This window comes from Schistocerca serialis, chromosome 4 (assembly GCF_023864345.2).
Source record: "Schistocerca serialis cubense isolate TAMUIC-IGC-003099 chromosome 4, iqSchSeri2.2, whole genome shotgun sequence".
In the NCBI taxonomy this organism is placed as follows: Eukaryota; Metazoa; Arthropoda; class Insecta; order Orthoptera; family Acrididae; genus Schistocerca; species Schistocerca serialis.
The window spans coordinates 595,041,814-595,054,810 of NC_064641.1; the positions used below are offsets into that span (position 1 = coordinate 595,041,814).

Consider the following 12,997-nt stretch of genomic DNA (forward strand, 5'->3'; position numbering starts at 1 on the left):
GACTGTCGAACACGTAAGCTTTCAGCTAAAAGGGCGTTCATCGGAATTGGACAACATACATACACACTCATGCAAACACAGCTTACACAAACATTTACTCTGTAAGAACCTATTAATTAACCAAAGAAGATTGGTCAAGATGGTCATCTAAGAGAATTATGGGGCTAAGCAAGAGGATTTTAACTTTACAAACTCTTTGTATGTCTGTGGGAAATTAGTGAAAAATATATACTTTAATTTATTTATGCATACTTGTGTGAAACAGTGACAAATGAAAATCGTATGTAACAAAGATAAAATTATGTTCCTTTGACATATTTGTAATGTGCTGTAAATCTATCTTGAAGTAAAATAACACTCTTTATTTTGCAAAAATGACAATTTTACTAAACACACTGGTACACGTGGTGTGATTAAGAACTTCTAATTGTAGAATATAGGTATTTAGATACTTTAAAGAAATAGTTGTTAATAAAAGTATGCCCTATAAATTAAGATGTTAATACAGAATAATTTTCTTTTCTTTTGTAATTTCTGAGCATTCCTGGTTTATGCCTTGTGACCACCTGAAATTTATTAAAATGATATTGGAAAGTTCTAGGTAGGATACAAATTGTGAAAGCAGTAAAGGTAATTGCTCACCATATAGTTGAGGCATTAACTGACTGACAGGCAGGCACAAAAATACAGCTGAAATTGTTGCTAAGCTTTTGAACAATATCCTTTCTCTGAGGCAACTAACTAACAAACACTCAGAACACAGCATGTCCCTTAATACAAACTATACTTAGACATGGTATAAACATTTAATATTTGTTCTTAACCCACATTAACTAACAATATACATTAATTTTAAACCATTAAACACAATTTTAATAATCTGTGATTTTCCATCTCCTGAAATGTTGCAATTATTAGAGCTAGAAAAAAACCGAATAGGGCATTTTTTGTAGAAAATTTAAAGTAGTTTAAATTTGTACGGGGAGTCATTTTTGCCAGAAGCTACAGTTTTCAAGATAACCAAGAAAAATATAAAAAACTGACCTTTAGATGATCCTGCCCCCATACCCATGCTCAACCACACCGGAGAAGATTTTTAGTGCGCTATTCAACACACTCTTCTCCAAGCACTGTTCAAAAATTTGCTACTACACAATTTTTCCCCCAATTTCCTTCAATGACTGAACTATTAACTACCATAAACTGGGACAGCTTTGCTACACTTTTTTCTTCTGCACATTTTGTCACCTAATAGTGCCAAAACATTTTTGAAACTATCCTAAGAAATATTTTTAGTCTTTAGTTTCATGATACATGGACAGCTGACAACTTAGTTATGTATTTATACATAATAAAAATGAAAACACATTTGGCAAAGTTAACTGGCAAAAGAGACAACTTTTCCACCTGTATTAAAATAAGCAGAAATCATTAAATATTTATAGAAAAAGAAGCATAAAACATAAAAAAATTAAATATTCAAACTTACAAGAAAAGTTTGACATTTTCATCAGAAGAGAAAAATTTGCCTCAGTTTCACTTGTAAGGGGGATTAATTATATGCACAATCCTTTTACATTCGGGGAAGCTTCAGCTGGCACATCTTGGAAGCAAAAACTTTTTTCCCTGCCTGTTGTATGAAGATATGACACCTTGAACTTCCCATCTCCATAGAATTGTATAAGTTTACCAATAAGATGCTTGATACTTTTTTTGGTCAAGAATTTTACCACAAGAAACATTCCAAGATTTGGCTGTATAAGATCCTAGGCCATTATGGTATTCATTTCATTATGTTGACAAATGTCTGAGCTATGATCCTCTTCACAGCAAAAAGTGAGATCAAGAGGATCCATTAACTCCTGATTACGTTCAATTGTGGGTTCTGCATCTTGTTCAGGTGTAGAGACAGAGGTCACATGCAAACGCAATCAGATTCTTCACTGCTGTGATGACTATTCCTCTGAGTATTTTTCCTTGTACCAGTTGATTTCTTAGGGAGGTACTTAGAGGTCCCCAGGGGCTCAGCATTCATTTGCTGGGTACGGGCTTGGCGACCCCGGGGTTCCTGAGCTGGGAACTGGTAAGCGCCGCCAGTCCCCTGTCACAGTAAGCTCTGAGCATACTTCAACGACCACCGTGCGGCGCGGCGGTGCAATGTTGTGTGTCTCAGGGAGTGGGGATCTTGGCTTGACCGCCTGGATCGCGAGGATGGAATAAACCTCTATAAACAACCCCTCAATGTCAAGGTGTGCTGCGTGCCGATGAGATGCATGGCTGTTGAGGTGGAACAGTCGTTAGCGGGCAACCTCTTGGGAACCTGCCGCACCTCAGTTGTATAAGGCTTACCTAGGCACGCGGGGCTCTGTCTAGGTGGACTCCTAGTTCCCTAGCCGCTCGTGGGACCGAGATGGAACCCTCGAACTTTTCTTCTTCTCCTCCCAGCGGAAAGGGTGGGCCGCTGGTAGGTTCTAACACCCAATCTCACAAGAGGGCTCGTGTAGCCAGTCCTCCTGATTCAGGTAATAGTAACAGAATGCATGCTGCTTCGCAGAATGTGTTTCTCATAATTAGGTGAAAAGATGGGAGTTTTGACAAAGTTTCGCCATTTTATATACAGAAGGGCTTAGAAGGTATTGCTGGCACATTAAAATCTGTAAAGCGCTTGTGAAATGGCATCTTGTTGGTTGAAACATCTAGCTTCCAGCAAGTCCAGAATCTTCAGAAGGCACAATTTCTTGGGGAGTTTGCGATTGAGACTGAATTTCACAACACCTTGAACTACAGCAAGGGTGTTGTGACTTGCAGAGATCTCGTTGACATTCCCCAAGATGAACTGAAGGCTGAATGGTCCCGGGAAGGAATTGTCGACGTGCAACATGTTATGAAACGGGTGGATGGTGCTCTCATGAAATCTGACTCGTTCATCCTTACGTTTAACAGCACCAAATTGCCCGAGCATGTGAAGGCAGGTTTCCTACGTTTCAGTGTACGGCCTTATTACCCGAACCCCATGCGGTGTTTTAAATGCCAACACTTTGGACACACTACTCTCGGCTGTAAAGGGGAAGCCACTTGCGGGAAACGTGGTAAAGCCACCCATGAGGGAGTTGGTTGCTCCTCTCCTCCCAAATGTGTCAACTGCTCTGGGGATCACCCTGTGTGGAGTAGGGAATGTAGAGTTTTCCTTAAGGAACGGAAGATCCAGGAACTTAAAACCACCAAACGCATCCCGTACGGTGAGGAAAAGAAAATTTACGAGTCCCTGCAGCCGGCCATGTTCGCTGCTTCCTTTTCTTCCATTCTGAAACAGCCAGTCTTGAAAACTGATGCCGCTACACAAACGGAGGTTGCTACTGTCAGCACTAGCACCTGCGTTTGTAAATGTACGTGTGCTGCTGCTGTTCCTGTGAAGCCTGCTTCTCCTCCCCGACCTTCTGACCAGGCCGTGGTAGCTGACGTCATGGAACCTCCTGCCCCTTCCCAGGTCCCGTCTTGTGCAATGCCCAGCGCTGCTACACCCCTACTGCTTCTCAGGTTTTGGCTCCAATGCCCCCTCTCCTCCCCGACAGAAAGTGAGACTGAAGGTACTCCCACCCTGATAGATGGCTCCCATTATACAGTGGAACCTGAATGGATTCCGGGCACATGTGGAGGAACTGCACCTCCTAGCACGGCAACACCCCCTGTGCTTATGTTTACAGGAAACACATCTAAAACCATCTGATGCTCCTGTACTCAGGGGCTATACGTTGTATCGCAAAGATGACCTGACTGGAGACAGAGCCAAAGGCGGAGTCGCCGTGTTTGTCAATAATGACCACCACTCCTCTGCTCTCCCCCTGGATACTGACCTGCAAGCAGTTGCAGTTGAAATTCATTCCCGTTGGAGGCTTACCATTTGCTCCCTTTATTTACCCCCTCTGGATGCAATGACCTTAGACGCTCTCACAGATCTTATCGACCAACTCCCCCGCCCATTTCTCCTCCTGGGAGACTTCAATGCCCATCATGTCCTGTGGGGCTCCACTTCTCTTTGCACTCGAGGTCGAATTTTGGAGAGCCTCCTAACATCTCAAGTGTTGTGCATCCTCAACACAGATACTCCAACTCATTTCTCTACTGCTACTGGGTCATTCTCAGCCATTGACCTATCTTTCTGCTCTCCAGCCCTCACCGACTCTGTTCACTGGGAGGTCATTGACGACCTTCATTCCAGCGATCACTTCCCCATCTGCACTCATCTCCTGGATGGTGTATTGCTTGAGCAGAGGCCGCCATCGTGGATGATTGGCAGGGCTAACTGGCCTCTGTTCACTCGGTTGGCTGTCTTTGAACGCCACAACAGCGTACAGGAATGGGTGGATCACATCACACTTGTGATCCATCATGCTGCTGACCTATCCATACCACAGTCTTCTGGCCCTCCTAAGCGGCGCCTTGTGCCTTGGTGGACGGAAGAGTGCCGTTCAGCCATCCGGGACAGGCGTGTGGCTTCGCCGATTTAAATGCCGCCCAACAGCGGTCAATCTTACCGCCTTTCGCATCGCAAGAGCCAGGGCACGCCGTGTCATTAAAGAGAGCAAGAAAAGGTCATGGCAGGAGTTCCTGGACTCCATCAACCGTTCCACTTGTTCCACAAAAGTATGGGAAGCCATCCGGAGGATTTCCGGTAAACGCAGCCGTTTACCAATAGCTGCAGTCCTGAACCAGGGATGCCTCCAAACAACACCCAGAGCCATTGCTCAGACGCTGGCAGAGCATTTTGCACAAAGTACTGCCACTGCAACCCAGGATCCAGCATTTTGTCGCTACCGTGCGACTGTCGAACGAGCGAAGTTGGACTTTCGGTCAAACAGTTCAGAGGCCTACAACTCCCCTTTCTCCATGTGGGAACTTGGATCGGCACTTACTGCGACTTCTGACACTGCACCAGGTTACGACCGCATCTGGTACTCCATGCTTCGACATCTGCCAACGGCGTCAAAGGAAATCCTCCTCGAATGTTTTAATCTGATATGGCAGACAGGAGTGTTCCCCACCTCGTGGAGGGAGGCAATCCTCATCCCTCTCCTCAAACCAGGAAAGGACCGCACATGTCCCAGTAGTTATCATAGTATCGCCTTGACAAGCTGTGTCGGAAAGACCCTGGAACGGATGGTTAACCGTCGTCTGGTCTGGCTGTTAGAGACTAGACAGCTCCTTAGCCGCTTTCAGTGTGGATTCTGAAAATTTTGGTCCACGGTCGACAACCTGACCCTCCTAGAGGCGGCTATTCAGCAGGCTTTCCTCCGTCAGCATCACTGTATTGGTATCTTCTTTGATATCAGTAAGGCATATGATACTACTTGGAGACACTGTATTCTTGGACACCTGCATCAATGGGGCTTTTGTGGCCGCCTCCCCATTTTCATTCGGTCTTTCCTGTCTCAGCAGTTTTTTCGGACCCACGTTGGTAACACACTGTCTGATCACTTTGAGCAAGAGAACGGTGTCCCTCAGGGCAGTGTTTTAAGCGTTACCCTCTTTGCCATTGCCATCAACAGTATAACGACTACAGTGAGGAGTCCAGTACAATGCTCCTTGTTTGTGGACGACTTTGCTGTTTTCTGTTCCTCCTCCAGTGTTGCAACCGTCAGCCGTCAGTTGCAGCTAACAGTGCGGCGGTTAGAGGAGTGGGCTGCAAAGACAGGTTTTCAGTTTTCTGCCGATAAGTGTGTTTGTGTTCATTTTAATCGTTCTCGTCGTCTTTTTAATTTGCCTGCCTTGCATATGGGGGATGCTGTCCTACATTTTAGAGAAATAGTGCAGTTTCTGGGCCTAATTTTTGACTCCAGGTTGTCATGGCTGCCACACCTACATGACTTGAAAGCCAGAACCCTGAAGGCACTGAACATCCTCAAGTGCCTCAGCCACAGGTCTTGGGGAGCGGACAGGGCGCGTCTCCTTCAGTTTTATTGCGCTTTTGTGCATCCACAGCTGGACTATGGGTGCACAGTATATGGGTCAGCAAGGCCGTCTTATTTGCAGATCCTTGACGCTGTCCACCATGCTGGGATTCGACTGGCCACGGGTGCTTATCTCGACCAGTCCCATACCCAGCTTCTGTGCTGAGGCTGGCGAACCGCCACTTACCATCCGGCGGCAGCTCCTGCTGGTGCACCAGGCTTGTAAGTTTCTTGCAGCTCCCAGCTCGCCTGCTCACCACCTTGTTGCCCATCCACCTCTGGACCGCCTTTTTTCCCACTGTCCCCGGGCTACGTTGCCATTTGGGATCCGTGTGCAACATGTGCTAGAGTCGCTCGGTGTGGAGTCTGTACAACCCCAAATCCAGGGTTTTAACAGCCTGCCACTCTGGTTACTGAAGGGGCCCGGAGTGCTTTTAGATTTATTGCAGTACAAGAGAGATTGCACTCCTGCCACCTTTTTTAATGCAGCATTTTCTGCTATTTTATCTGAGCACCACGACTATGTAGCTGTTTTTACGGATGGGTCGAAACAAGGGGATTCCGTTGGTTGCTCAGTTGTTTTTCCGGATCGTGATCTCAAGGTCCAAGTGCCTCAGACTTTTACTGTCTTTGATGCAGAATTGTCTGCGATCTTGCGGGCGCTGGAGCAGATGAGACATTCTTCCTCTCCTAAATTTCTTGTCTGTTCCGATTCACTCAGTGCCCTTCGTAGCTTTCTGCTGGGTTCCGGGGCATGTCGGCATTGCTGGGAATGAAAGGGCAGATCTCGCAGCCAAGGAGGCGTGTCTCGATCCACACGTATCTCAGTGTGCTATCCCCTTGCACGCACTCACCTCGCTGTTGAGCTCACGAGTCATGTGTCAGTGGGAGGATGAGTGGCTGGAAGTGACTGACAATAAGCTCCGTCTAGTCAAGCCCACAACGCGTGTGTGGTGTACTTCCTTTCAGCCCCATCGACGGGACGAGGTTCTCATCACTCGGTTTTGAATAGGCCACAGCCCTATGACGCATGGCTTCCTGCTCCGGCGAGAAGACCCTCCAATGTGTGGTGCTTGCGGCATCCAGGTCACTGTGCGCCACGTTTTATTGGATTGCATTTTATTTTCTGACCAGCGGGCCGCGGCTGACTTGCCAGCGGACCTGCCAACTCTTTTAGGCAACACTCGGATGAATGTGGTTCAAGTTTTAAAGTTCTGTGCCATGTCAAATGTTTTTTTACAAAGATTTTAGGGAGAGGATTTTAATTTGCTCACTGTGTGACAAGCTCGCCCATATTTTATGTAAGTGGCCAGCCAATGACAATTTCCTGTGGCATTCTTGTTGCTATGTTTTCCCTTTCCTTCGGTTTTACTTTCTTATGTATCATTTTCTTTCTTTTCCTGCTTTCTTTGCGTGTGTGCTTCAGTTTTCTTAGGTCTGTGCACATTCGTTCCTTTTAATGTGTGTCAGGGCGCTGATGACCTCGATGTTGAGCCCCCATAAACCCCAACACACACACACACACACACACACACACACACACAGAATCTAAACAATGGGTTAACAAGGGATAATCTGCACCAAAAAAGGTGAAGACCATTCCTTCGGCCGGAAAGGTTATGGTGACTGTCTTTTGGGATTCACAAGGGATAATCCTCATTGACTATGTGGAAAAGGGTAAAACTATTACAGGTGCATATTATTCATCATTATTGCACCATTTGAAAACCGAGCTGGAAAGAAAAACACCGGCGATTGGACTGCAAAAAAGTCCTTTTCCATCACAACAATGCACCAGCACACACCTCAGCAGTTGTGGTCACAAAATTAATGGAAATAGGATTCCAACTCATTCCACATCCCCCCTATTCTCCAGACTTGGCTCCCTCGGACTACTATTTGTTCCCCAATTTGAAGAAATGGCTGGCGGGACAAAGATTTTATTCAAACAAGGTGGTGATTGCAGCAACTAATAGCTATTTTGCAGACTTGGACAATTCCTATTATTTGGAAGGGATCAACAAATTAGAACAGCATTGGACGAAGTGTATAAGTCTAAAAGGAAACTATGTCAAAAAAATAAAAAAGGTTTATCCCAAACGCGTAAGTAGTTTTTATTTTTGCATGGACTTTTCAGACACCCCTCGTAATTATATACTGCACTGAACAAGTGAAATAGTTTTCCATTAAGTTAGAAGAAGTGGGCAGGGTGAGACACTTTTGCAGATTACCAGAAAATGCATGATCTGCTTTCTCCCCCCCGCCCCCCAAAAGGCAAAGTTGTCCCAGTAGCTTAAGTTTCAAAGGGTCTCCTGCTAATTTCCATATTTACTATTGATAGGGTGATTTTACACAAAATTTACTACACCTCACAATCAGTGCAGAATGCCAACATTGATAATTGATGCAGGAATGTGTGAGAAGCTTGTATTGCTAGTCACTGTGTGTACTCACATCCACAGTGATGATGATGTTGCTAAGTCGACGATGTGTCTTAATGGCAATTGAAGTTACTAAAACATCATTGGCTAAAATAAACAGCTGCTGTTTCAAGTGCAGTGTATATGATTGTCAGTTCTGAGATTCTTTTGCTAGGCTTGTCAATGTCCTGAGGCTTACCTTCATCATAATACATTCTGTTTATGATGAGAATTAGTCTAGTTTTATGCTATCATTACAAATTATGTTTACATTTGCACCTACCAAATGCAATTAAGAATAGGTAGAGGAGTTCCATCTTACATAATTCGAGATCTTCTGTGACTTCCTGAAACACATTTGATTTTTTTTAGTAACAGTAACTGGATAACTGATGTTACAAAAAGTAGTTCAGAATTACAATAATAATAAGTAATGAAAAATGAGGGGTGAAATAAGTTGAGATGCAGTTCTACATACATAAATAAATACAAACCAGAAAATATTTTTTACTTACTTGAAGAAAATCTGCAACTCCAAGCCGCGATGTCAGTTTCTCTTGTTTGAGAGGTATACATCGATTTAAGAGGAATACACGACTGTAAGAAAAGATCTACTGTTAGCCTCAAATTATAAATGGTCAAAATGCAATAAGATTTAAACAAAATATAAGTCTCCACAGTGTGCAAAAAATTTTTTAAAATAATTTTTTTCTTCAGAAAGAAAATTGACTGTCCACTAAATTGAACTCAATATATGTCAACACTAGAAAAACCGCCATCAGCAGTATGCTTGCTTCTGGAATCATTTCATAATTGTGTGTAACGTTCAGCACTTTTGTTATTAGATATTATTTTACATACACACATTTTTAGTTATGGACTTCAATTTCAGGCCTCAAATACATGATATCTTCAATCTGACATATTTTTCCTTGTGTTATTAGCCAGTTTCAAGAAATTACTAAAAATTTGAACATAGAAAGGATTCACATGTAAAATGACTGGACAAAAATATAGAACAACCATGAGAAATGCACGCATGAACATAAATGCAGATACTAGCCAAGTCTGCTTGTTGCACTGTTGCATTTGATCATGAGCAGCACTTGTGTAATGTCGTCAGTACATTGCAAGTGTTAGTCATGGTGAGAACAGTATTCTGTATAGCTGTTCATGCACTATATTGCAGCTATGTGAATTCAGACTTGGGACATTGTTGGTGCTCACATTGTGGGTGCTTCCATGTTTGGTGTTTCATGAGGCACTGTATACAGGGAAAGCAGAAAAACATCATCCGTTGATTCACAACTTGGACTGAAGGGTTTGTTTAGTGATAACAATGGATGATCGCTGATGAGGAATATGAAGAAAAATAAGAGGATGACAGCTGCAAAAGTCGCTGCAGAACTGAACGTCGCTTGTGAAACCTGCCCACAGCAAAACAACATGACGGGAGCTCCATAAGCGGGCAACTGCAGGGTAAGCTGGAATTTCAAAACCACACATCATTGACATAACTGCCCACAACAGGAAAACATAGGGCGTAATCTGTAAAATCTGTGCTATGTGGTTTGGTTGGGTGTGTTTGGTTTCACATTGTTTCCAACTTTTGGCTGAGTTTGCGCATAAAGAGAAAAATATGGCAGGTGTTTGGTGATGATGTGGGCAGCTATATCATGGCATTCCATCAGCTGTATGGCTACTCTGTAAAGTTGTATTACTGCTGCAGATTATATAATCATTTTTGCTGATTAGGTCCATCCCATGGTACAGCATTTGTTCCTCAATGGTGATGCTGGGTTCCAAGATGCTAGGGCCCCTGTTCCTACAACTCACATCAGCCAGAATTAGTTTTTTGAGCATGAGGGTTAATTGTTGTGTCTCCCTGGTCCCCACAATCACCAGATCTAAATATTATTGAATCTTTGTTGTCTACTTTGTAGAAAAGGGTGTATGACCCTTATCCACTTGAATCATCATTCCATGAATGTGCCACAATTTTTGAGAGTGAATGGTATAATATAATCTTGAAAACGATACAGGATCTGTATTTATCCAGGTTTCCTACACTATGTTATGCATGATAATGTGTTGTGTTTTTGGTGATTTCACATTTTTGTGCACCCTCTCTATCTGAAAATTACCTGCCTGACACAAAAATGATATGTATATAAAGTACTGTATTTACTCGAATCTAAGCCACACTCGAATTTAAGCCGCACCCGAAAAATGAGACTCGAAATCAAGGAAAAAAAATTTTCCCGAATCTAAGCAGCACCTGAAATTTGAGACTCGAAATTCAAGAGGAGAGAAAAGTTTTAGGCCGCACCTCCCAATAGAAGCAAAGTTGGTCCACTTTAAGATGAGATACAATTTAGATCGAATGAATGACGATACAGCTACAGTAGTTTGGTTCGAGTCGTAAGCTTAGCAGTTAAGCTTTACCAGGTAGCCATTACTATGCGTCAGGTGCTCCGTCCGTATTTATACAGGTACCCTTCCTTTTTCACGTGCTTCGTCTGGTTTGAATTGATTGCTTATTTTTCTTTGATCTGATAACTACCATTTTCTTTGTTATAAGTGTTTACGTCACTCGAAACTGAAAATGCATTACTGCACTGTGTCCTGCATTGTTTGTCACATTATGATAGTGCGTGTTTATGGCCTGTCGCCGCTCGCGGCATGGCTTGCTTTTCTGCGCGCTACCACCGCTTACAATTAAAAAAAGAGAGGAATCGTCTCATTAGCAAAACAATGGCAAGAGACTGCTATTAGTAGTTACTTACACTGCTGCTTTCTTTGATAATGATCAACAAGAACCAAATAATAGACTGCGTATGATAGAACATGTTCTGAACGAGAGTTTAGCGAAAATTTTTCCCCGTTTGAAAATCTTTGCAGACGCCTCTTTAGTACATTACATTACATTCTGCACAGATATTAGAGTCATCTTAGATTTAAAAATCTAGTCAATTGCCGTGCTTCATTTCTGATTGTATCACTATTAGCCATAAGAATAATACGAATATAAACATGACATGATATGTATATTCTTCCGCGTTTGCTGTAGTCTCACTCTAGTTTCGTAGTTTATTAGGCACACAGGATTTAAATGAGATAGCAGCAAACACGAAACAATACATCGCAAAATGTTTATATTCATATTATTCTTATGGTGAAGAGAATACTATATGTGATTCACAATTCATAAAAGTTCCTATTAGCAACCATCTTTTCTCACAGGTAGGAAAAAATTCAGAATGTAGAGTTGGCCATATTGACAAAAACCTGAAACAGTCTTGCCAGTCGGACTTTCGTAGTACATTGAAATGCTGCTACATTCAAAGATGAACAATACGGAATTTGTATTTACTTCGTTGGATAATGTACGAAAATGCAGTGGTCGAAACTCGGGGCGGAGTAAAAAGCTCGTCTTCCACCCTTTTTTTTTTAATTTATTTACTGACGCAGAGGTTTTGGCGCCAGTATTTATCTTTGTGCCTGCAAAGCAAGCCTGTGTAGAACTACATATATTCGACGGCAGAAATTAGTAGTGGCGGCACCTACCAACATTTTTCAGAACTTCCGCTTACTTTGCACTCGATTCTAAGCCGCAGGCGGTTTTTTGGATTACAAAAAACAGAAAAAATGTGCGGCTTAGATTTGAGTAAATACAGTAGTAGCATTAGTAATGCTATCTCAACAGAGACGAAGTTATCATGTCATTTATCAACTCTGTTGCAACCATTGCAAGGCTTTTCAAGAGGGCATGATTACCAATAAAATTCCCACTCATCTATATCAGTACTCAAGCAACCTTACAGAGTGTGGCAGAAGGTTCCTTCAGTACCACTTTCATTTACCCCCTTCTTTCTTCCCTTTGCAAATGGTACATGGGCAAGAAGACTGTTGATAAACTTGTGTATGACCCCTAATTTCTCTAATTTCTTCATTGTGGGAGGAAGTAATATGTTGTCCAGATCTTATACAAATGTGCGCTGTTAGAATAGAATTTCAACTGTAATCTTTTCTGTGATACATAATGCCTCTACATCTACATCTACATCTACATTGATACTCCGCAAGCCACCCAACGGTGTGTGGCGGAGGGCACTTTACGTGCCACTGTCATTACCTCCCTTTCCTGTTCCAGTCGCGTATGGTTCGCGGGAAGAACGACTGTCTGAAAGCCTCCGTGCGCGCTCTAATCTCTCTAATTTAACATTCGTGATCTCCTCGGGAAGTATAAGTAGGGGGAAGCAATATATTCGATACCTCATCCAGAAACGCACCCTCTCGAAACCTGGCGAGCAAGCTACACCGCGATGCAGAGCGCCTCTCTTGCAGAGTCTGCCACTTGAGTTTATTAAACATCTCCGTAACGCTATCACGGTTACCAAATAACCCGGTGACGAAACGCGCCGCTCATCTTTGGATCTTCTCTATCTCCTCCGTCAACCCGACCTGGTACGGATCCCACACTGATGAGCAATACTCAAGTATAGGTCGAACGAGTGTTTTGTAAGCCACCTCCTTTGTTGATGGACTACATTTTCTAAGCACTCTCCCAATGAATCTCAACCTGGTACCCGCCTTACCAACAATTAATTTTATATGATCATTCCACTT

The 12,997-nt window shown here is 43.1% G+C and overlaps 1 protein-coding gene across 1 annotated transcript in view; it reads right to left on the reverse strand.

Annotated features, from left to right (window-relative positions):
• LOC126475352 (choline transporter-like protein 1) overlaps window positions 1–12,997 on the reverse strand; it is a 496,357-nt gene that overhangs the window by 61,552 nt on the left and 421,808 nt on the right. Inside the window, exons 6-7 of the mRNA XM_050103165.1 lie at window positions 8,884–8,965; window positions 8,652–8,715 (exon numbers count right to left, since the gene is read on the reverse strand). Coding sequence (XP_049959122.1) covers window positions 8,652–8,715; window positions 8,884–8,965 — 146 coding nt within the window. The remainder of the gene's footprint in view (window positions 1–8,651; window positions 8,716–8,883; window positions 8,966–12,997) is intronic.